At 36.4% G+C, this 25,870-nt stretch overlaps 1 protein-coding gene across 16 annotated transcripts in view; it reads right to left on the reverse strand.

Moving 5' to 3' along the window:
* STAU2 (staufen double-stranded RNA binding protein 2) overlaps nt 1-25,870 on the reverse strand; it is a 296,470-nt gene that overhangs the window by 179,991 nt on the left and 90,609 nt on the right. For all 16 annotated transcript variants that reach the window (XM_025478016.3, XM_025478015.3, XM_035708296.2 and 13 more), the window contains 2 exons: nt 1,877-2,036; nt 292-399 (listed from right to left, as the gene is read on the reverse strand). In XM_025478016.3, coding sequence (XP_025333801.1) covers nt 292-399; nt 1,877-2,036 — 268 coding nt within the window. The remainder of the gene's footprint in view (nt 1-291; nt 400-1,876; nt 2,037-25,870) is intronic.

Genomic DNA, 25,870 nt, shown 5'->3' on the forward strand with positions numbered 1-25,870 from the left:
GCACATTGAGGGGCACCTGGGTGGCTCAATGGTTGAGCGTCTGCCTTTGGCTCAGGTCGTGATCCCGGGGTCCTGGGATCAAGTCCCGCATCAGGCTCCTACAGGGAGCCTGTTTCTCCCTCTACCTATGTCTCTGCCTCTCTCATGAATAAATAAATAAAATCTTAAAAAAAAAAAAAAAGGAAGCACATTAACACTTTCAGGATACTAGTATGCCAGTTAATTAATTAATTTATTTTAAATAGTGAGGAGCAGGGTGAGAGAAATGGAAGATCACTACTGAGCACATACCTCAAAACTGACGGGCATATTTCGCTTCAGAGCTATTTCAAACACTAAGCTGATCTCCGATTTATTCGCATCTTTGTCATCATCCATTTCTTTTCCTGATTCGCCATTCTAAATGACAAAAAATAGGATGACAATGAATCTTTACTTTGTAACAAACTGTAAATATATTCTACAATCAAGAGGTCCTATTTAAAATATACTAAGAAACAAGAAACTAGAGACTATATCTTGTGGATTCCTATAGAACCACTGTAGTTGTAGGATTTGCTGTGAGGCTTTTTGTGATTTAATTTTTAGTGTTTTTTTAACTCAAAGTGGAGGGATAAATGCTGAATGTGGAAATCTTTTACTTAACCATATACTAATTTGAGTTTATACTATGTCCCCCGATTCAATTCTCTTCAGAGATGTCTAACCCCCATCTACACATACACACGCTTTCCCTTATATTCTAATATGCTATTTAATCTTCTTTCTAAATTATAGAAAGATTATAGGATGCAAATCAGGGTTTTGGAGCTCTTTGTTTGGATCTGGTACCAATTTAGTTACTTTATTCTTCAACACATACTTCAGAAGGGATTCATAGATGTTGATCACAGGGTATTAGAGATAAAAAGATCAAGAGACAGTATTCCTACTGCCAAGAAACTTATGACTTAGTGTGAAAACAGATAAGCAAACAGGTAAGAGTAATAATCAAAATGTACAAGGAGGGCAGCCCGGGTGGCTCAGCAGTTTAGCACCACCTTCAACCCAGGGCCTGATCCTGGAGACCCGGGACTGAGTCCCACATCAGGCTCCCTGCATGGAGCCTGCTTCTCCCTCTGCCTATGTCTCTGCCTCTCTGTCTCTGTCTCTCTCTCTCTGTCTCTCGTGAATAAATAAAATCTTTAAAAAAAAAAAAAAAAGTGTATAAAGAGAAAAAAACCTAAAACCTAAGTCGGCCATTTACTAAGATGAATCTCAAAGGGGGAGGACAAGAGGTTTGAGGGCATGGGAAATACATGGGTCGAACAGAACAATTTGCAATAACTAAGTAGAGAACTCAATAACAAGGTAACTTAAAAGACATGTCTGAGCTGATACTATTTTGAAATCAATATAAAAGGTAGCTGAAGCCATGGGAATGGGTGCAAATACTCAGATCAGCCTCGATATCCTGGTCTGTAAAATAAAGTAGGACTGAAGAACAAATCCACAAAAATATCTTCCATTTTAAACTCCTTCATTCAAAATTAACACAATAAACCTACTCTCAATAAATGTAGCATTAAATGTAAGGCAAATGAATGCTATTTCTCATCCTTGTTCACATCCCCAAACCTGGTGTTGCCTGAGAAGTAACCTCCATAAGTGAACCAAAGTTCTCAAAGGTAAGGTCATCCTAGCAGGAACACATGAGACTGGTACAACAGACAGGTGATCTAAGAAACAAATTATAGCAGGTCACTACTCTTAATATTCTTTCCTATCAGAAGAGACTATTTCTTTTATTTATAAAAATGCATTTATTTGTCTTGTCAATAATCGCACCAGGGAGCTAATAATGAAGAAATGGTCATGTGTGGCAGTAATAACATACCTGAGGTGATTTTTCTGGAATAGGTTCATTCTGCAGTGCTTGGAGGGCTTTCATTGCAGCATTGTGTCTAGCAGCTTGTCGGGTCTTCCCTTCCCCAAAAAACTCATTATTTCCTACAGTCAGCTGAACATAAAATATCTTGGGCATTGGGCAATGATACCTATAATAAGAAAATTTTAAAAAATATTAATGTTAGTTCAATAAAACCATTCTGTATTCATTAGTAAAATTTGTGTTCTTGAAAATGACAGCAACCATAGAACGTATTATCTTCTCTTATTAATTCCAATAAAGTATTAAACTCACGAACGTATTTATAAAAGGTAAAACAGGAGTCAATATATCTATAGATATATTTCTCCATGAAAAGCATATCACGGAAAAACAGTATTAAACATAATATAGTGGGATCCCTGGGTGGCGCAGCAGTTTGGCGCCTACCTTTGGCCCAGGGCACGATCCCGGAGACCCGGGATGGAATCCCACAACGGGCTCCCAGTGCATGGAGCCTGCTTCTCCCTCTGCCTGTGTCTCTGCCCCTCTCTCTCTCTCTGTGACTATCATAAATAAAAATAAATAAAAAAATTAAAAAAAAATAAACATAATATAGTATAAACTATTCAATTATATCACAAAAAACTTTTAGTAAGAGTTTTCAGTCAGATTTTGACAGATGGAAGCCAAATGGTGTGGTGCTAAAGGAGGGGAGCCACAGCAGAGGCAGGAGATGAGCGAGCCCATTTAGGTGACAGTATGCAGATGACTGTGACTTCAGCAGAAGACAGTATGGCTACACATGGGAGGGGCAGAGAGATGGAGCTACTACTCCCTCCCAAAGGAATAAGAATAAGTACGTTGCTAAGTGATAAAAAGATCAGATTGAACATAAGAAAGACCGGGGAGGTAAGCCAATTCTTAAGCAGATAGGCAATATTATAATAAAATGTACTTAAAAAAATTTTAGCAGGTTTGTGCTTAACAAGACTGAGGTAAGAAGTCACAACTAGAAAGCAGCTGTGATGCAAATATGAGAGGATAAAAGAGCTAAATGAAGAAAGAACAAACTATTAGAAATTAAGAAGCTGGAATTAAGAGGATATGCAATGACACTAAACTGGGTAAGACAGATAATAAATAAGGGAATATGCAGAATATCTGGTATTCTAGTATACTAACATATAGTATATTAGAGATCTAAGTTACACAGAAAAAGAAGGAAAAGTCAGAAGTGTCAGGGCGGTGGGTTTTAGACAGGGTGGCCAGGGAGGGTCTCACTGAGAAAATTACAATTGTGTAAAGACCTAAAATAAGTGAGGAAGGAAGTCACCCAGATATCAGGAGCAGTGCATCTGAGGCAGAGAAAACAGCAAATGCAAAGGCCCTGGGGCAGCAGTGTGCCAAGCACATTCAAGTAATTCAGAAAATGCCTATCTGGCTATATTTGAGAGAATTAGAAAGGAAAGTTAAGAAACGAAAAGTAGTAGCCAGATTCCATAGGGCCTTACCTAGAAATCATTGTAAGGATTTGACTTTTACTCTGAGTGAAGTGGCCAGCCACTAGAAGGTTTGGAAGAGAAGTGACATATCTGACTTGCATTTTGGAGGGATTACCTATTATGCTGAGAACAGACTGTAGGTGAATGATAATGGAAGCAAGAAGACCTAATGGGGGAGGGGGGTATCCAGGTGGCTCAGTCAATTGACCATTCAACTCTTGATTTTGGCTCAGGTCATGATTTCAAGGTCAGAGGATCAAGCCCCACATTGGGCTCTAGGCTCAGCAGGGAGTCTGGTTGAAATTTTCTCTCCCTCTCCCTCTCCCTACCCCCATGCACATGCATTCTAATTAAGAAAATAAAATCTTTAAATGAAAAAAAAAAAAAGAGAGAGAGAGCTGATAGGGTTTACCTAAGGATTAGATATAGAATATGAGAGAGGAGTCAAGGATGATCTGAGGGTTTCTCAGCTGAACAAGTGGAAGACAGAGTACCTATATAATGAACTAGTGAAGACTGCAGAAGGATCTGTTTGTTGGGCATGGGTATCAGCCGCTCTGGTCTGGAAATGTTAAAATATTCAGCCTGTTTAGACATCCAAGTGGAGATGTCAAATGAATAATCAGATTTCTGAGTCTGGACTCAAGTAAAATGATGACTGAGAACTAAGATCAGTGAACTGGGCAATCCAGCAAAAGGAAATGGATTGATTTTGATGCACTGGTGGATTTACAATGGAATGCCAACAAATTAAGTTAAAAATCACTCCAGTGCTGAAAAATATCTGTTTCCAAGCAAAGAGAAATCCAATTGAAGTCCTACTAAAAGTTCTGGATGATGACTGGACATCCAAAGAGCAGTGATAAGGAAGACAGAGGCCACTGTGTAAGAATTCAGCAGGCAGATGGGACTAATCAGTGAAGGTTTACAGAAGGTAAAGGTACATCAGCATTGCAGATGCAGGTCTGGGAGGCAGTAATTGAAACCATGTGAGTGGATAAGCACCTGGAAAGGGTAAGTGTAAAGGAACCAAAAAAAAGAGAGCCTAAGGCTGGGATCTGATTGAGGCCTGTGATCAAAAGGCAGGGGAAATAATAGACGGCAGTGAAGGAGATGAAAGAGGGTCACAGTTAGGAAAGAATTACAGCACAATGTCAGGGTAATCAATAGTGTCAAACGTCATGGAGAAATCCGGGGTATGAGAAAAAAGAGACACTCGCCGTTTCAAATTCTTAAAGTCAGTTTTCTTGGCCCAGTTTTCTATTACTTTGTTTTAAGATAAAATATTTTAAATGTGTTTTTATTATGTCATATGTTCTCATTTTTAATTGGCAAATATAAAAAAGTTAAAGGAAGAAAAAAATCACTTATGGTGAAAGACTTTTAATATGCAAAGACTAAAAAGCATTAAAAACCACAATCTGTTTTGCTCTTTGATTACAATAAACAGTACATGGAAGGGCACAATCTCCTGCATTCCTGAGGTGCGCTTTCCTATTGTTTCAAATGCCCTTAGTGCAGATATCTTAATGGACTAGTATCACAAATGCAGGTTATCTTCATTTTGTATATACCGCAAAATTCAGATTTCCACCTACACCGAACTTTGTGCATATTTTTAACTCATTCCACTTTTAAAACTTTAAAACATACAACCTGAAATCAGAAATTTACTCCTATATAAGATCTTCTATGGCAAGCTTTCGCCATAGAGCAAATGTTTACAATTAATTACACACTTCTGAAAACAGAGGTCCACAAGTGGAATGCTAACAGACCTTTAACTACAGTAGAGGGAGTGGGCGCCACTATAATCACTAAGGCCTGGTGACAATTACAAAACTCATTTCGGTTTGCCACAGAGACAAACAAAATTTCTGTTCATTATGACTTTACTGGAATATGATGTCATAACACATAACCATACTGAAACAATCTGCTGATTTTCTGACCAAAATATTAATTGCACACTAAAGAGCCCTTGGGGCCTCTTCCTTTTTGGCCATCAAATATGGTTCTATATATGTATATGTGTATGTATGCGGGTACATATGTATATGTGTATTATACTGTATAACTATCAGAGGAGAAATTAGGTTTGTTGTATTTTAACATAAAAAGTAAACTATTCTAGCACTAACAACAGGAAATACCAAGACCAAATGCCTGACTTGTTTCCTTCTATTTCATTCCATCCTCTTACTTAACAATGGTTCTTAATATTCTAACCCATGTGGTTTGATTACTTTATATATCACATATCCTCATATCACTAGGACAATCAAGATGAACCAGAGTACCCTCACTAATGGCACCCAGACTCAAGTATAGGAGAGATGATGCACAAAGTCTCTTTGTATGCTAGGTCTTGGTCTCCACCTATTTGTTTCCTTTGCTAAAGAAATACTCAAAAGTTTACTAACTTTGAATGTTGATGTGTCTAAGAGAATTTCTTTTCTATTTTTATTTCAAACATTAAGCTCATTTTTGGTAAACTACTTTTAATAAGTCATATGCATATTTCTAAAAATTAGTGGATATTTACCTAATCTTACATTGCTATTCTTGAATGATTTTTCTCAATGAGAATTTTGTGGTCAATGTTTACATTCCCATAGTGGTTACTGTTAAAAGATGAGCCATGAAAACTCACCCATCCAGGCTATTAAAGTTTCAGGTTCAAAGAGCTTCTACCCACAGCCTCCAAAATGTATTTTGCAAAGTGCGATCCCACTCATCAGAATTATCCTCAGTGCTTGTTAAAAATGTACATTCCTGTGCTCCACCCCTGATCTGCTGAATCAGTCTCTGGAGATAGAACAAGAACCTTCACTTTAATAAGATTTCCTGAGGAGTCTTTCATACTAAAAGTCTGAGAACCATTGCTCTGAGGTATCACTACAGCCCACAATACAGCTTATGTGATTTGATGATTACTTCAAATTCCACGCAAGCAAGGCATACAATCCACATACATTCCTATAGCAACATGATCAGGCTTCCTATCTCCACCTGACCTCACAGCAGCCAGGTGAGAAAGATGTTCCTGTGATCACCATGAGAGGTAACAAATGTCCTCAACATAGTTATAAGGAGTCCAACTAAAGTCTATCTAACTTCAGAACTCAGGAAACTCTTAAGAGGGTCCCTAAAAATCTACTTTATCCTCTACTATTTTTGTGTTGATATTTGTTTATTAAATTGGCTATGTCCTTGGTAGGCTAGAGAACCTAATGCAAGAGTTCTTTCTAAAGTCCACTGATAGACTTCAGAGGCATTTTACTCAATAGCTGCTGAAACAAACAGAACTCCATAATGAAATCTATCCTAAGTTTTCATGGTATGTCAAGCCAAGCAGGATCAAAAAAGAGACACAACTGAGTTACCTATAAAGAGTGAAAAGTCAGAATAACAGGCATTGTAAATTTTATAAAGGCTGCTTGTAAGGCCTTTCCTCCCCCCATCCCCCCATGCCTCTTTGCCTTCTGTCCACCAGAAGTCTTACAAAAAAAGAAACAAAATTTCAAATAAAATGAAATAAAACCTTCACCTTCTTTACATCCCAAAAAAGTCTTTAGATTTGGCCTATCTTCAAGACAAGTCAAAACAACAATAAATAAAGGATGTATATTTGGTTCCTTTGAATTAACACACTTGACATCACTTATATAGTTTTGTTTTGACTTTTGAGTTAAGGGAAGATTTTACATTCTTGTGTAAGTATTCTTATAAGAATATATATTGTCTTATACTTAGATGTGATTGTTGGTTATAACAAGTTTCCATATCATATATCCTTACCATCTTCCCTAAGGTTACTTCATTTATGCCCTCTTTGTAGTAGACTCTTTTTGTAGGAGTCTAAACATCTAAAACTCATGTGTCCTCCCTACTATTCAGTGAATGCCTTATTCTCTAACATCTCCACTTTCCTAAGTATCATTTTTACAAGGTGAGAAGGACATATTCCAAATAACATGAGAGCTTTTAAAAATTGAAAAATAATTGCCTCATTTTATTTGATAGCATTATTCATAAATCTCAACACAGCTTAAGCATTCATATCTCCTCTACAGGTTTATGTCTTAAAATATATGAACATGTTATCTTCTCATCTAATAAGGAGAGGCTTTGGATTTCTGTGTTTATTTCTAACATTGACTGAAAACAGAAATGTCACTTAATCTTTCTATCTCAGTTTAGTTTACTTATCTGTAAAATATTTGCAGAATCTATGTTTAAAGACCTCTAAAGGCCAAAACTTAGAATTCATATGACATGTTGATTATTTTGACTCTCTGTACACATTTTGGCACTGCTAAGCATTCTTTTTACTTGCTATAGAAAAATAATAGGTTTTATCATAAAGCTATAAAATAGTCCTTGGCACACTTTCAAGATTGTATGTATATAAAATGTCTAGATAGGAGAGGGTTCTTTCTCTATTCACATCTATAAATTTGAAAATATATCTTTTATGGGATCTAAATGGTAAGTCTTGAGGAATTTCAAAAATTAGGACTTATTAAAAAAGATTCACAGAGCAGCTAAAAATAAGCTTTAAATTAAAGAAGGTAGGGATAATCTATTCTATTTGTAGAACTATTATAATTATGTTTCAAATGCCCAGGGGAAAAAAACAAAAAGATATGTACTAAAAACTGAGATAGGATGCTTTAAAGTGATGGAATTATAAATGATGTTCTCTTTCATAATTCAAATTTTTAAAAATAATATGGTTGTACTGGAGTATAAACCAAAAAAAAAAAAAAAGAAAGAGAAAGAAAAGGGGGAAAAAAATAACTGATATTAGTCCCTATCAAATTAAAGGTAAATCTGTGTTCCAAATATAAATTTGATAAATTAGTATATGACATGTGGAACATAGGATATAATCCACAAGAGTAAATAATCTGTACTGTGTCACTGATACTAGTACCACAAAAAGACTATGGAAAGCATAGCATGTTATTAAAGAGCCCCATTTTGTAAATACACAATCACTACTCTCACTCCTACAATTTGACCCAGCATAAATGTATTCTTGCCCCTTCCCTAAATAAATATCTAGATAAATCATCAACACCGTTATTACCATTACCATTATGATTACAACAAAACATACAAGCACTCACTGTGTATCAAGCACTATTCCAAGCACTGTACATACTAAGTATCTCAGTCACTGTAACAAGCCGAACTTCATTTTACATGTCAGGAAATGAGGAAGAGATATTTAACTTGCCCAAAGCCACTCCCCTTGAGCTAACATTTAAACCCAAGCAATCTCACTCCAGAGCCCATGGTCATAACCTCTACACGATGCTGTCTCTGCATAAGCTAGATAAATGAGCACCATGAACTGCAGAGGTACTATGAACTACAGAAAGGTCATACCAGACTTGGCATTTAAGGCAATTTAAGCCAAACCAGACATAAGAGACCAATGGTCACACTGATTACTGAAATCTTGGGGGCACTGTTAAGTCCAGGAGACCAAGTTGACTACACCCCTCTCTCTCTTCTTGGCTACTCCTCTTAACTCCTCTCTCTCATTCTTTGTCTCCTCTCTTAACCTTTTTGAAGACCATGCTTAACTGTTGATGTTCCATTAGGGTATTGCAAACCAAAAGCACAATGACATACTACTTCACGCCCACTTGGATGGCCATAGTCGGGCAGCCACTATGGGAAAAAGACTGGCAGTTCCTTAAAAAACTTAAATAGAATTATCATTTGACCCAGCAATCCCATTCCTAGATAAATTTTAAAAGATAAATAAATTTAAAAAAAAATTTTTTTTAAGGTATTGAGAGGCACCTGAGTGGTTCAGTTGGTTAAGCATCTGAGTATTGATTTCAGCTCAGGTCATGATCTCAGGGCCCTGAGATTGAGCCCTGCCTTGGGCTCTGTGCTGAGTGTGAAGCCTGCTTGAGATTCAATCTTCCTCTCAAAAAATAATTTTTTTAAAGAAAGGCACTAAAAAAAAATGTATATACAAATGTTCACAGCATTACCCATAAATAGCCAAAAAGTGGAAATAAACCAAAGGCCCATCAACTGATGAATAAACTAACTGCAGTATATCCATACCATGGAATACTGTGTAGCCATACACAGGAATGAAGTACTGATACCTGGTATAATGTAGATTAACTTGGAAATTGTGCTATGTGAAAGCTAGACATAAAAGGCTACATAATGTATAATTTCGTTTAGATGAAATGTCCAGAATAGGCAAATCCATAGATACAAAGGTAAATTAGTGGTTGCTAGGGGCTGGGAAGAGAGAAAATGGAGAGCAACTATTAATGGCTATGAGGTTTCTTTTGGAAGTGATAAAATGTTCTAGAATTAGATAGTGGTGATCACTGCACAACAGTGTGAATGTAGTAATTCACAGCATACAGAATTATACACTTTAAAGTAGTAAAAATGGTATATTTTATGTTATTGCAAATTTTGCCTTAATAAAAAAGTTTAAAAAAAAAATCTTCATTCTCCCTGGGGATCAATCTTCTCATAGACAAAACAGTCTTCCTAGGTGATCTCAACAATTCCTATTTACATTTTTGGCAGACTCCCAGAAATTAGCCTATCCAGTGGGGGGAGGACAGCCCTCCCTGCTGCACTCTTGGAAATTAATGACCTGGTCTTCTCTTGCCCTTGTTTGAGTGCCAGGGAGTATGTGAATTAAATTAATCAACAGATATTTATTAAGGGCCTAATTCATGCCATGAACTATTTTAGTCACTCCGGATGGTGGACTGCCCTCGGGAGACAATCAACAAATAAAACAGTATCAACTGGCAAGATGAGCTAGAGAAGAAAAGTAAAGTGGGGTAAGAGAACAGAGTAATAAGAGATCCTTTACAAAGTGATGTTTGAATAAAGAGGTGAAGGGAGTGAGAATTCCACACATATGAATGGCTGTAGGGGGAAAAAAATGTTCCAAGCAAATGGGATAGCAAGTACCAAGGCCCTGTGGAGGTAGCATATTGTCATTTAAAAAAAAATAAAATAAAAACAGGAAGTATTCTTGTATCTGAAAAGCAGTGAGTCAAGAGGTAAGCGGTAGGAAACTAGGTCTGAGAAGTAGCCAGGCAGCAAATCAGAATTCAATTCAACATGTGGTTGGAGCCATGAGAGGGTTTTCATCAGGGAAGTGCCATGGTCTAACGTATTTTATGTTTCTCATTGCTGTTTGCCCAAAGAGGAGGCAAGAAGAGAACTTCTGGCATAGTCTAGGTAACTCATCTCTGAAAAGAGGAGGCTGAACCGCCAAGGAGAATACAGTAGGATTGCAGGTAATGCTGAAAGTCCACATAAGGACTGTGGTCACTATTTCAAGATGGGACCAGTTGGCATAGTTATGTTTTTCTATAGATTCCTGGGTACAAGTGCAGACTCAGAGGAGCTGAACTTAACCAGTTATTTCTGACAAGTATTGTTCAAGCTGGGAGATACTGGAGAACACAGGAATTAAGTGACAAGAGACCAGTGGGAAATGAGGGAGAAACTCCAGTGAAACATAGACGCACGGACTCTGCAGGTCAGTAAAGGCTGCAACCACCCTGGAGGTTCTGCTCAATGTTCTCCCGAAGCACAGGTAACAGAGGACACCCCCCACCCCTGCCATTTCCTGCCATCCCACTGGATAGACGGCATGTAGCAGAAGCTGCAAGGGATGCCTCCTGGTGATGGCTGACAGAGCAGTTTTGAAAGTGCTTCCACTCTAACTGTACAGAGGGTTCTTGGCAGAGCAATCTGGTGGGGGGGCTCACCTTCCAGAGAGTGCTGCCACTATATCCCTCCAGGTACTGCAGTATACCCTCTGAAATGGGTAAATAACTGGCAGCACAAACAGCACTGTGGAAACTAACAGTAAGTTAGGAGTGACAGCACAGGACAGGGGTGCGTTCCTAGGGGCAGTGTTTCTCAAAGTGTCGGTCCCCCTGGTGGGGCCTACAACACTGTGAAAAATCCTGATTCAAGGCTGACACAACCAGACCCTTCATGTGGAGTACAGGAGTCTGCATTACTACCAAACAGCCTCAGTGATTTTTAGACTAGCTAAAAAGACCCTGGGTCATCGTCTTCTCCCTTTTCTGTGAATATGAAAGCTTTTATTCCTGAATACTAACTTTGTATTCATTTCCCTTAATGAATTCTCTTGCCTCTAGTAGGTGTTTAGTTGATTCTCTTGATCTTTCTAAATAAACAATTATATTTGTTCTGCCAAAAAAAGGTGACTTTTCATATTTTTTCATATTTCTTTCCAAACTTTATTCTTTTTTTCCCCTAATTGCATTGAGCCAAACCTCTAAAATACTAAATAGTTGGTAATGGATGCTCTTGTCTTGTTTGTCACTTTCTGGGAAATGTGGCTAGTACGTCATTAAGAATAATGCTGGCTCCTGGGTTGGGTTGGTATAGGAAGGGAGTGTGTGTGTGTGTGTGTGTGTGTGTGTGTGTGTGTCAGAGAGAATATATGTTCATCAATAGTGTATATAGTTTACAATGTTAAAGTATTCATAATATATTGAGTTTTCAAAGTCAAGAATGAATTTTTAAGTATCTTTTCAGCATTTGTATAGTTAACAATTTTTACTTTTCATCTCTTAATAAGGTGAATTTTATTAACCTATTCTCTAATAGTGAAACAATTTTGCATTCTTGAAATAAATTTCACTTGGTTGTGCTGGTTCTTCTTTCAATGAATTGCCAAATTCTGTTTGCTAATATTTTAATTAGAATTTTTCCATTAATATTTTATAAATAATATTGATCTGAAGCTCTGGCCTTTCTTGTTGTTGTTATTTAACTGGCATTGTTGAGCTAGACAGTAAGGCTAGTTTTGATTGCCCCAAATAATGTGTTTCCTATTTTTCAAAGGTTCAGTAAAATTCTTCTATGATATCATCTAGTCCAAGTGCTTTTAAGATGTTAGGGGGAGATAATGATAACTAGCTATTTGACTAATTGTCCTTTTAGTTCTACAGCAATTGATCTTTTTTGGTAGTTTATATTTTCCTACAAAATCGCCCAATTCATTCAGGTTCGGAAATAGTTTTCCATTAGCTGAAAACAAAGTAGTCCTTTATGAGAATTTTCATTTCCTATGCGTCAGGCTTCCTACATCATCAGAATATATTTTGTATATTTGTGCTTTGCATTTGCTTGCCTTGATTAGATTATATATAAGTATTTTATTGGTTCTTCCTAAGGACAACATATTGGATTCTGCATATTTTTTTTCTATTATTTGTCTGTTTTCTAATCTATTTCTGCATACGTTTTCCTCTCAGGCTTATTTTGTTGTTTTTTCTAACTTCTTGTGTTGGATACATAATTAATTTTCATGGTATCTATTAGTATAGATAAAGATTACTGAATCTGCCCTCTCGCAGGCTTTGTACTGTAATATGTTCAAGAGAGAAATACACTATACAGTGTTTCCTAAATATTTTTGGTAACAAAAAACCCTGGTTAGTGACCCATAATGTGTATTCTATGAAACACACCTTGGGATATGCTATTGTAGGCATTATGCCTTATTAAGAGTCTGTATATTCTACAGGTTACTTAGTTTAATCTGCTAGCAGCTTTTTATCTTGAATGTAATAAAGATTACTTAACATTTTAAAAAATACAATTAGAAATATTTATCAAGTACTCTTTATAAACTTGGGATAAATAAGCCCTGAGAGACAGAATGAATAGAGGAAAAGATTTTTCTATTTACAGTAAGATCAACTGGATTTATGTTCCAACTACTAGATCTGTAAGCACTTTGGGTTAAGAGGACGTAGTTCTCTCAGACTTATGAGTGATCTGAAAGAATTTGTCTCTATCAATATTTTCAACCTTATTCAAGTGACAAAGCAGAAAGAAATTATTGTATTTTTCATGAAATATCATACTAAATCTGTGTATTTTCAAATGTGTGTGTGCATTTGAAGTGCACTCTGAACTTCAAAAATATTAGTAAAATGTTTTAAAGAAATACAATTTTAAGTGTTTAATATGTATTCGCTAAATACTACATGCTAGTAGTCTAATGGCAGATTCCTAAATTTAGAAAATTGAGTGCAGTGGGCAAAAGGTTAAAAAAAATATTTTTAACATTTTATTTATTTGACAAAGAGAGAGAGAAAGAAAGAGTATATGCAGGGGGAATGGCAGAGGGAGAAGGAGAAGCAGATTCTCCACTGAGCAGGGAACCATAAGTAGGGCTCTATCCCAGGACCACGGGATCATGACCTGAGCCGAAGGCAGATGCTTAACCAACTGAGCCACCCGGGTACCTCCTACAAAACGGTTCCTGGAATTGGTTCTAGAAAATATTTAAATGATATGTTTCCTCATTAACTTAAATCCAAAAGTATATGCCTTTGAGAAGTTTAAATTAAAAATATATATATATGTATCAGACTGTATTTTTAGAAGACGTTTCACACCCTTCCTGGATAAATTAATTTTGTAATGTCTAGAATAAGAGATTCCAATAGATGATTGTGTAGAATCTTCCAAGAGCTTTAGAAATTGTTTGCTTTGTTACAATGTCCAACCCAGACATCTATTCCAGTGCCTTTGCTGATCAGAATTCACTATCAACTTTGGATGCTTGCCCACTTCAAATACTCCCAAAAGTAAGGAGACATTACATCAGCGGTACTGCAGAAAGATTAATGTGCTTTGTTTGGAGATGTAAATGGTAATTATATTTATTGCATATTTCTAGTACTTAGTCTTTTTTTTTACTTGAATCTAAGTGAATCTAGCTGTACATTCGCATATAGTTTAATAATAACAATAATGTGTAGTTAACAGATATTCATTGGAGTATAAAAAACTTAACTTGGCATTTTCCCAGCTAATTGTTTTTACAGCTTGACTTCACTTTTGCATTAGCTACATTCATAAAAAGGTTTACATAAAGCAAATATTTTCATACTAAATCCCATTTTCCCACTGTTGCCCAATACTAAATCTTGAGTTGTATTTCTATAAGAAAATGTTGGCTCCAACACATCATAAAAATTATAATTAAACATCTACATGTATGCCAAGGGATAGATACATTTAATCAATTATTTTATAAAATACATTTTATCCTCTCACCTGCAATAAAAATTAAATAGATGGATTAAACAAATGGATAACCATGTTTCATATTCCCACAATCATTTTTTTTTTAAATACAGAATTTTGGGTGACTTCCATAGAAGCCAAAAGTGGAAATATAATTTATTAGCTGGATTGCCACATGGAAATATGTTGTCAGATTCAAGCAATACAAGTAGTATCAGATTATTGATAATAATCTTCTAAGGATCTTAAAAATATCTTCTGCTCATGGTAATATGCTTTTGACATTTTATTATAATCCATACCAGATGATTTATTGGAATTATACAGATCATTCGGAGCCAATACCATTTTCTGACTCAAAACTACTTTTCAGAGAAATGGGGAAAAGGGCCTGATCAACTACCTGGATCTTTTTGCAGTATAAAAAGTAACTTTTGCTAAAACAAAAGAGTACCTGGGAATTTTAGAAATCTCTTCTACTTTTAACTACAATTACTTTGAGATAATGCTAACTAATTTAAAGTAATTTAAATTATTTTTTTCTGCATAAATCCTCTGGGGCATACTACATGAAATGCAATTATCTATGCTCTCCTTTTCCTGTACTGCTGCAGATAATCTGGATATGCTTTTCATCAATAAGTCCATGTGAATTGTGTCTTATTCCAGGATGTACACTAAGCTGAGAATGTTAAAACTTCATCTTTGCCTCTCAGGGAAAATACCTGTACCTGAGGCACAATCATGGCAACAAGTAAGACAGTACTGGTAAAAATATGACACTGATATGCAGTCTACCATACATGGAAATAGGTTGAGTGATACTTAGTATGAAAGGCTAACAGTGCTAACCTCTGATATGATTCCTATGAACAAAATAATTAAGGGGTGCCTGGGTGGCTCAATCAGTTAAGCATCCAACTCTTGATTTCAGCTCAGGTCATGATCTCAGAGTCAAAAGAGCAAGCCTCAAAAACAAAAACAAAAACAAAAACAAAAGAGCAAGCCTCATGTTGGACCTGTGCTCAGGGGGAGTCTGAGATTCTCTCTCTGCCTCTCTTTCTGCCCCTCCCCATACTCACATGCGCACTCTCTCTCAAATACATAAAATATTTTTAAAATTTTTTGATCAAGAGAATGAGTTTTAATCATACTGCAAATTCTTTTCTGTGAGCAAAATAATTTTTAAGAAGATTCTTAAATAAGTCTATCATGATATTCTAGTATTCCCAAAGAGTAGATGTTTACATGAATTAGTACAGTACAGCAGAAAAAGCATTAGCTTTGAAAACATATAATCTTAGGCTGGAAGGCCAGCTCAATCCTTCACTGGCTGTGTAAACCTGGGCAAGTCACACACTATGTCAGATAATAATAGGAAATCATTAATTGTTTGCCTTCCTGCTTCCTTGGCAATTACTCCATCATTCTTCCTAAACATCCCACAATGTTTCTATGATGCTTGAGCACCTCTTGTGCTTTTTGTTATTCCCTATAAATAACATAGGGACTTTGCCACCAGCTCCTCAAACCTAGCAACCATGCCACTGTCTCCATAGTATTATGTCTGCTTGGGGGAGGTCCAGGAAAGGGCTGCAGTTATGCTAGTAGATCTCTAGCTTTTCAATTCCCACACCGTGTGGCATTCCCTGTCAGTGCTCATACCACCCGAAGGAGACTACTTTGTGCTCTCTAGGAAAATTAGCATTTGGCTCATCAATCATTCAAGAAGTCAATACATTTCAAAATATCAGGCAATGTTCAGAAGATACATTGATAAGTCAGATATTAGGAAAACCAGTAAAAACCAACTAAATAAACCTTCAGATAAATTTAATGTAAAAATAATGAATAATGTTAATTTATCCATAATTTTTTAAAATTCTCTTTGTCGTGTGTCTTAAAAGACATCTATTTACATGTTTGGGGTTATGTTCTATCTCTGTAGACTATTTTATGACCTGCCGGTCAACCACAGTGTAGGAGTCTAGTAACTCTTTTATCTTTGGAGAAGTGCATCTTGACCAGAGAATGTGAGAATGTCAACAAATAATAAGGAAATAAAGAAAGCAAGAGGGTCAAGGTTGTGCTAACTGAAGCCAAGAAAAAGCCTGGGAAATTAATGAATAAAATCCTCCCAGGAAACCCAAAATGAGAAAAGCAGTAATCCATGATAAGAATAATACCTGAGACAAGTATGTAGTCTAAACTGCCTAAGATCTAAATCTTACTAAAAGAGAATAGTAAAACACTTGAAATTACTCATTTTCATCAACAAGAGAAAGGAGAGATGAGAAAGAGAGAGAGAAAAGGCATGGAAGCAAACAAGAGTGAAAAATACTTGATGATATAAGGCATGATATTAAGATCATTCTATTCTATTAGACTACTGAAACTCAACATATAGAACTTACTTGGACTTAAGAAAGATCACATATAAGAGTTTTATTTTGTTTTAAAACAGGGTATGGGGATCCCTGGGTGGCGCAGCGGTTTGGTGCCTGCCTTTGGCCCAGGGCGTGATCCTGGAGACCCGGGATCGAATCCCACATCAGGCTCCCGGTGCATGGAGCCTGCTTCTCCCTCTGCCTGTGTCTCTGCCTCTCTCTCTGTGACTATCATAAATAAATAAAAAAAATTTAAAAAATAAAAAAATAAAAAAATAAAACAGGGTATGTAGACAACTAATAAGTTTAATACAGTAAAAAAATCTCTTGCTGCCTTTACTGATTTGGAGAAAGCCTTCCATATATTCTTAATAAGACAGGATGTCAAGCAAAATCAAAAAGTCATTCAAACCTAGTGTGTATACGGTTCCAGAAGTATTTGAGGAAGCAACATGGAGAATTCCAAAAACTTGAGACCCACATGGGAATAAGAATGCATCTTGAGCAAATTTTACTTATTATTCTTTTTTGTTATTCTCCTGAAAAAGTCACGCAAGAGAAAAGAAGAGTTTCCAAATAAGACTCTACAACCTTATTTGAAGAGGATGAGACTTCTTTGAGACAAGGAGAGAAATCTGCAATGTAATCTGAGATTGTAAGACCCTGAGAATGCCAAAGCAGGAGAGTGATCAAGACTGACAGGAGCAGGACTATGTAATCTCTCAGGAAGCAAAATCACCCCATACATGCATAAGGAATTCTGGCCAGAAACTGAACACTTTCATGCTGGTGAACTTATGATGAAGTCAACTGGGTGAAGAGCTAAACATATAAACTTAGTTGTCATTTGACTCTTGTTTTATCAAAATGTAATTCTAATAAAATCAAAATAAGTATATTCTTTCATTTCTCAAGTTTAAGAAGGACAGGACTCAGCTGCAAATGTTAACCCTGTATCAGACCATATAATTTCTTTAATAAAACAAAGAGTTTAGAGTAAATGATTCACACACTATTCTGGGAGCACCCAGGCTCTGAGCTCAGGAGGGATTCTGCTTTGAGATTCTCTCCATCTGCCCCTCCCTCTGCTCTCTTACTCTCTCTGTTTCTCTCAAATAAATAAATCTTAAAAAAAAAAAAGAAAGAAAAGAAAAAGAGAGAGAATGTTTAAACTTTCCCTGATTCAGCACTTCCCAAACCTCTAAGATTAGAAGAAACAGACTCCCCTCTTTTTTCAAATAACAGCCTTTCTACCCCAAGAGAGACTAGTATTTGCAGGTACTGAATTTTTTTATATCATTTTTTGATTAATTAAACCAACTAAATACAGTAAGAATATGACTTCAGTCATCTGAAATACTGTTTTAAAAAGGGGCCATCGGAGTAACTTCAAATATAACTGCAATTTCACTGGCCGTTTAACACAATTCATCCACTAAAATTCTAGACTTAATATTTTCCAAAACATTCTTAAATGCTGTCACTATCCCATGGTTTATTTATTTAAAAACTCTTCATTGGGTACCTCTGACATTCCTGGGTAAATTGAATGAAATTAACCACCTTTGAGAACACAAAAACTATTTGTTGAGCATACAAATGATTTTCAAAAGAAAAGGCCACAATATATTTTTTAATTCCTAAAAATTATTCTAAATTATAACTGTTATTCTGATGAAAAAACAGAATAATAGAATTGGAAATTTTTTTTACATAAAGTTCAACTAATGTTATTTAGAATACCCATTCTGGTGTTATAGTTTAATATAGAAAATCTTTTCTACGTGATGATATTTGAATTTTACTAGTTCCTTCAAGTCTTGGGTTCCTTTAAGCTTTAAATCCTCTTACCAACCTACTTTAATACTATATTTTATTCCATTTATCTTTGTACTTACACCAACAAAGGGGTAGACCACAATTTGTGAATACTCAGAAATTCTGTAATCATGGAGATTGTGTGTGTTTCTATGCTCTTTGAAGAGAGGTCATGATCCTAGTTTCATTTATATTAACAAGGAGAATTATGAAAAGATGTAGGACAAGAGCGTGGGTGGTACAGTAGGTTAAGTGTCTGACTCTTGGTTTCAGCTTAGGTAGTGATCTCAGGGTCGTGAGATCAAGCCCCGAGTTGGTCTCTGCACTCAGCACAGGATCTGTTTAAGATTCTCTCTCCATCACTCTGCTCCTTTCCTCCGCCCTTCTCTCTCAAATAAATATATAAATCTTTTTTTAAAAATCTGGGAAAGGAATGAGATGCTAAAATGAAAAATATGGAAGTCAAACTACACTTGGCTATTTTTCCTCATAAGTGAAGTGTTAATAGTAAGGGGTTAATGAGCCATACATGGTACGTATTCTCTACAATCCTCTCAGATTACCCAGGATGATAATATGTAATACAAATGAACTAAATATTAAATTGAAGAGATGTTTAAGCACCTCGAGGTATCTACATATTTCAAGCTGATTCTTAACTTCATATTGTAGGTAACTTTGAACAAGACAGCCATAATTTCATTATTCTTGCTCTGGTTTGATATTACTTCTATTTCTAGTAAACCATAAAATTTACAAAAAGAAAGAAATTAATCTGCAAAACTATTCCTATACTTGAAAACAAAAATGAAATCAATTCTCTTAAGAGACAAGAAGAGGGACGCCTGGGTGGCTCAGTGATTGAGCATCTGCCTTTGGCTCAGGGCAGAGCCCCAGGGTCCTGGGATTGAGTCCCGAATTGGGCTTTCTGCACAGAGCCTGCTTCTCCCTCTGCCTGTGTCTCTGCCTCTCTCTCTCTCTCTCTCTGTGTCTCTCATGAATAAATAGATGAAGAGAGAGAGAGAGAGAAAAGAAGAAGAAGAAGAAGAAGAAGAAGAAGAAGAAGAAGAAGAAGAAGAAGAAGAAAGCTACCAAACACAATACATAATAGAATCTTAAAACTAAACCAGTAGCAACATTCAAATTAAAGAGGTAAAGTAGTCTAAGAATATTTACTCTAGCTGAGTTAGGAAAAAAACAATTATTGATTCATTTGGTCAACTAAAAGTAAGAATACTATTCCACTGCTTAAGTAATCATTTGAAATAAATATTTACAAAAATTAGTCTACCAAAGTCAACTTCAAATATAATAGTTTTCCCCACAAATCAAGTATATGGGGAAAATATACAATTATTCCAAATTTTGATTATTCTACAAAGAAATGTTTCTCAAATCCATGTGCTTCCCATCACAATAAATGACAATATATACGGTTTACTGATCAATAGGAAAAAGGAAAGAAACGAATTGAAATTAAAACAAAACATATATCTTTTACCAGAAAAAAGAGGAAGAGAATCAGGAGGAACAAATAAATGTAAATTATTAGAAAATATTTTAGAAAAATAGATATACATAAAACACAGTCCCTATATTTCATATATTTAAACTTAAAAATAACTCCATAAACTCTAGTACCCATTAATCTACATCAAAGTCAGCAAATTTTTTTCTAAAAGAGCCAGATAGTAAATATTTTAGGCTTTGCAGGCCATACAGTTTCTGTCACAACTACTCAACACTGCTGTCATAGTGTGAAAGGAGCCCCAGACAATATATAAATAAAGGAGTGTGGCTGTGCTCCAGTAAAACTCTACTTATAGTTACTGAAATCCAAAGTTTGTATAATTATCACACATCACAAAATATTATTCTTCTGTTGGTTTTTTTTTTTTTCAGTGATTTTTAAAAGGACAACCTTAGGGGTACTGGGTGGCTCAGGGGTTGAGCATCTGCCTTCGGCCCAGGTCATGATCCCGGGGTACTGGGATTGAGCCTCACATCGGGCTCCCCACAGGAAGCCTGCTTCTCCCTCTGCCTATGTCTCTGCATCTGGCTCTATGTCTCTCATGAATGAATATATAAAATCTTTAAAAAATAAATAAATAAGGCACAACCTCAGATTGTGGGCCATACAGAAACAGGCAGCAGATGCGATTTGGCCTGGAGGCTGAAGTACTGGAAGAGTGGTTATTACTTATACTTTCTAAATGCTCTTTTTAATAATATAATATAAATATTACTTTTTTACTATACCATTATTTTTACAATATATAGACACAGTTCTAAAATAGCATTATCTGCCAAAATAATGACTGAACCAAAGCTAAGAAAGCTAAAATGAAGTACTCTTAATATATTTCAAAGCCACAAAAAAAAGGGGGTTATAAAGAGACAGAAACTGTTATTTCATTACACATTCATGGGTCACAAATTACACACAAAATTAATTAAACTCATTTCGTGTAAGACCTGCCCACCGAGCTATATAGAGAGTCATTAATTATATTCCCACCAAACTGTGAATTTCATTCACCCCACATATAAAATAGCATTAAAATGTGGCCATAAGAATTCTGGCATTTTCATAGTTCATGATGTTCTATATGTAACATTAAAATGCCTTAGAAAAATCATAGGACACACAGTCAAGGAAGCTGTATTATGGTAACTTACTTTAGCTAGTTGTTAAGATCTTGAACAAATCATGAAGCCAGCATTTTCCTAAAGTCTGTTCTGTATCCACAGATGATTCACTAATGTAACACTAATGGTCCATGGCCAAACAAGTTTGGGAAATGATATACATTATATACATTTCTAGATTTATAATATACATAAGCAGACCATGAGTTTTTTCTTAACATTATTTATTTATTCACGAGAGACACAGAGAGAGAGAGAGGGAGAGAGGGAGAGGCAGAAACAAAGGCAGAGGGAGAAGCGGGCTCTATGCAGGGAGCCTGAAGCTGGACTCGATCCAGGGTCCCCAGGATCATGCCCTGAGCTGAAGGCAGCGCTAAACCGCTGAGCCACCCGGGCTGCCCAGATCATGAGTTCTAAGAAGTCCTACAGTAAATTAATTCTTTGATTTAATTTAGTACTCTCAAAGCTACTCAATTACTTTTTTTTGAGCAGTACTAATTAACAACCCAAACCATTATAATTCCTTAAAACACACTTGAGAAAATTTTCTCATCAGTAGAGATTAGGTAAATATCCCTTTAGGTTCTAAATTTTAAAACTGTGAGACTATTTCTAAGTAGTAATTCTGTGAAAGCTGTTCAAATATTAAACTCAGGTTTACAAATCTAAACCGTCTAGGCCAAATATATTCTTTATGCTCCCACAATACTCTGACCTTCTTCTCTCAGAGTACTTACCTTTGGGTTGAAATTATTTTTCTAACCTTCCAGACTCAACTCCTTAAGTGGGAGACAGAATCATGCTCTATCATCCTTATTTCTTCAAACTAGCAGAGTGCCTGGATCACTAAATGTCTTCCTTTTTCTTTCCTTTTTCCTTGCATTTTTGTTTTTGTTTTTATTCTAATACAATAGTCTCCTACTTGATCTACCCATAACCACCCTTACCCTTCTATTGCCTCTCTATGCATATGTGGTCATGTTTCCTCCTCCTTAAAAACCTGCATCCCCTACTGCTCTTAAGATGAAGACTGTCATTTCCTAGGATATCCCTGGAGGATCTAACCTTTGCCTACCCTCTCCAGTTTAATCTCATATTGCTCCTCTCTTTTACATACTTAGCTACACAAAGCTAGTACAGATAATACTAAGGGGTAGAGAGGAAAATACCAAGCAAAAAACCAGGAATGTCAGGGTAGAGTGAAGTGGGATGCAATTTTAACTAGAGTGACATGAAAAGAGCAACTGAAAAGGTCACATTAGACTTTGACAAATGAGAAGGAATAAAAAACATATATACCTTTAAAATATAAGTATGGATGACTCATTTAGAAAATGTGGCCAAGGTGGCTGAGTAGAATTGGCATGGTGAGAGTAGTAGATGAAGTCAGAGAGGTAATGAGAAGTCTGGTAGAGCAGGGCCTTGTAGGCACTCGTACACGCAATTAGCTCCTACATTTACCTCTCTAATTTAGATCGCTCCTCTGAGGTCCAGTCTCCTCTATCAAGCACACCCTTGACAGCTCCTCTGGATGTCTTAAAGGCATGTTTATGCTGAAATCCTAATTCCCACTCCAAATCTGTTTCCTCCATTCTTCCATACCCCGGTAAATGACAGTAACCTCTACCTACTGGTAAAAGCCAGACACCTGAAAACTCCTCCACTAGACTGAGAGTAGACATAAAATTCTAATGAAGCATTCTCCACACTCAGCAGCTATATCCTTCGATCAGTGTGGTAAGCTTAGTGAAGAGCTAAGTCCCATATATGTAGTACTCCAATGAATACTGCCTCTCAGGTATATATTACACACATAAAGGAAGGAAATCACTTGCATCTGATTCCTATGGGGGCAGAGGATACAGAACATTAAATCTGAGTGTCCTCAGAAATGCCAAATGTCCATGGAAGATAAAATGAACATGTGCCTAGGGTTTACCCCGAACAGTAGCTTCAGGCTAGGAGGCAGCAGAAAGGAAGAAGTCCCTGCGGCCTTTGACAGTCTAAACGGGGGAGGTCCAGTGAATCCTATGAAACAGGAACAGTGTCCCAAATAGCTTTATTTTTTTACTCTCTAAAAAGAAATGGGAACTACAGACACTAAACTGCTGTTGTGTTTGAAAAGTTCTGAAACCTCTCTAACTTCCCCATGTTTGTTATTTGTGCTCCAACGGTGACTAGCAATAAACTCCACAACAAAAATAACGATAGATTACTGTGCATTACTATAGCGCAATACCATGCAAATATATTAAGAAATGTATATCTAGTTACAGGAAAATTCTTGTGATACATGTTTAAGTGGAAAGGGAATATGTGACTTCTATAAACAGATGTAAAATGTTAGTAGTGGTACTTTGGGAGAGGAGACTATAGGTGGTTCTTTAAACCAAAGATTTATATATACTTGTCCTAGAAAGTAGTAAGAAAGTGAGAGGAGCTAAGAAGGCAAAATGCTAAATCAGACATGGATTTTACAATGGGCATTATACTAAACTTTCTGTAATTTTTTTGTTGCCAAAACCAGATTCTAACACCTATTTTCTTTTCCATTTTTGGTAGTCCTATTATTCAAAGATCTTTTGCAAAAGATTTCTAGCAATAAAATGCAAATATAAATCTTACTCTGTAAATTTTTTTTAATTTCACTCTTTACTGAAATATAAAGTAATTATAAACGATGCTTTAGGGGCGCCTGGGTGGTTCATTTGTTTAAGTATCTGTCTTCAAAAAAAAAAAAAAAAAAAGTATCTGTCTTCAGCTCAGGTCTTGATCCCAGGGTAGCCGTGATCAAGCCCTGCATGAGGCAGAGAGCCTGCTTCTCTCTCTCCCTGCTGCTCTACCTTCTGTGCATACACGCTCACCTGCTCTCTGTCAAATAGATAAATAAAAATCTTTAAAAGAAAAAAACCCCAATGCTTTACTCTTAAAAGTCTAATCAAAATTTATACACAGAAAAGGAAATAAGGATGATGGTCCTAGGACAAAATAGGGTAGATAGAATCCTCCCCCATTCCTAATGCTAAGTACAGCTAAATTCCAGGTCATTCTATATACAATAAACATAAAATTTTGCAAGATGGAAGAAGACTGGCTAGAGAACTTGAGACCAAAGGAACAACAATGAGTTTCTTGGGACTTCTCTTGGACCTAATACGTACTGAGTTGGTGCTAAAGAAGCCAGCAACCTGAAAGCATCAATGTGTACAAAGAAAACAAAATAAAACAAAACCAAAAAACACATGGCAAGCTTGTTCTCTCTAGCAGAAGAACCAGGAAAAGGGCAATTATGCAGGACAGAAAGCCTCTAGGCAATAACTATCCTACCCTAGCAATACAGCACAACAAAAGCTGCAATCTCATCTGGTCTCTGTCAACAAAGGCTAAGTGAGGAACCTAGACTCTCATCCTCCCCCAGCTGTAATGAAAAGCTCCTATTCCCTGCTGGAATGGTGTCAATGAGGCAAAGTGCAGAACCTGAATTTCCATCCAGACCTGGCATAAACATGATAGATTCCTCACCTCCTGATGGTACGGTATCAAAAGAAGCCTACTAAAAATAAGATCCACAGTCTCATAATACCCACAATGTCCAGATTCTATCAAAATCATTTATCATAACAAGAATCAGGAAAAGCTCAACTTTAATAAGAAAAGACATTCACCAGATACCAAGTCAAGATGATATAGATGAAATCATCTGACAAATATTTTAGAGCAGCCATCATAAAAATATTTCAATAAACAATTACAAATACACTTGAAACAAATGAAAAAAGTAGAAAGTCTCAGCAAAGAAACAGAGTCTAGTCCCAGAAAAAAACCAACCACCAAATACTATCAAGAATCAAATGCAAGTTTTAGAACTACAATAACCAAAATGAAATAGTTATTAGATGGGCTCAACAGCAGAATATAGATGACAGAGGTAAGAACCAATGAATGTGAGTTTACAGCTGCTGCCCTGCCACCTCAAGCTTGCAGAGCTCCAGCCAAAGGAGAAAGGGTTAAGTAAGGAGGTCTCTGTACCTTGGCTCCTACAAAGCAGACTGCCCACAAATCGACAAAGGGCAAGCCACCAAAGAAGAAACTGGCTAAAAAAGCCACTCACAAGAGTGGCCCCTCTATCGGAGGGGTAAAGAAACCTCATCATTACAGACCTGTACTTTGGCACTCAGTGAAATCAGATGTTATCAGAAGTCCATTGAAGGGGCACCTGGATGGCTCAGTCAGTTAAGTGACTGACTCTTGATTTCAGCTCAGGTCATGATCTCAGGGTCATGAAATTGAGGCCTGTGTTGGGCTCCATGTTGAGTGTTGAGTCTGCTTAAGATTCTCACTCTCCCTCTTCCTTTTCCCCTCCTCCACCCCTACCCTGCCCCCACTCATACACACATTCTCTCTCAAATAAATAAATAAAATCTCTCTTAAAAAAAAAAAAAAAAAAGAAGTCCACTGAATTTCTGACCTGCAAACTTCCTTTCCAGCATCCAGTGTGAGAAACTGCTCAGGACTTCCACAGTACAGCTTCCACAGTGCAGTTACTGGTG

This window comes from Canis lupus, chromosome 29 (assembly GCF_003254725.2).
Source record: "Canis lupus dingo isolate Sandy chromosome 29, ASM325472v2, whole genome shotgun sequence".
NCBI lineage: Eukaryota > Metazoa > Chordata > Mammalia > Carnivora > Canidae > Canis > Canis lupus.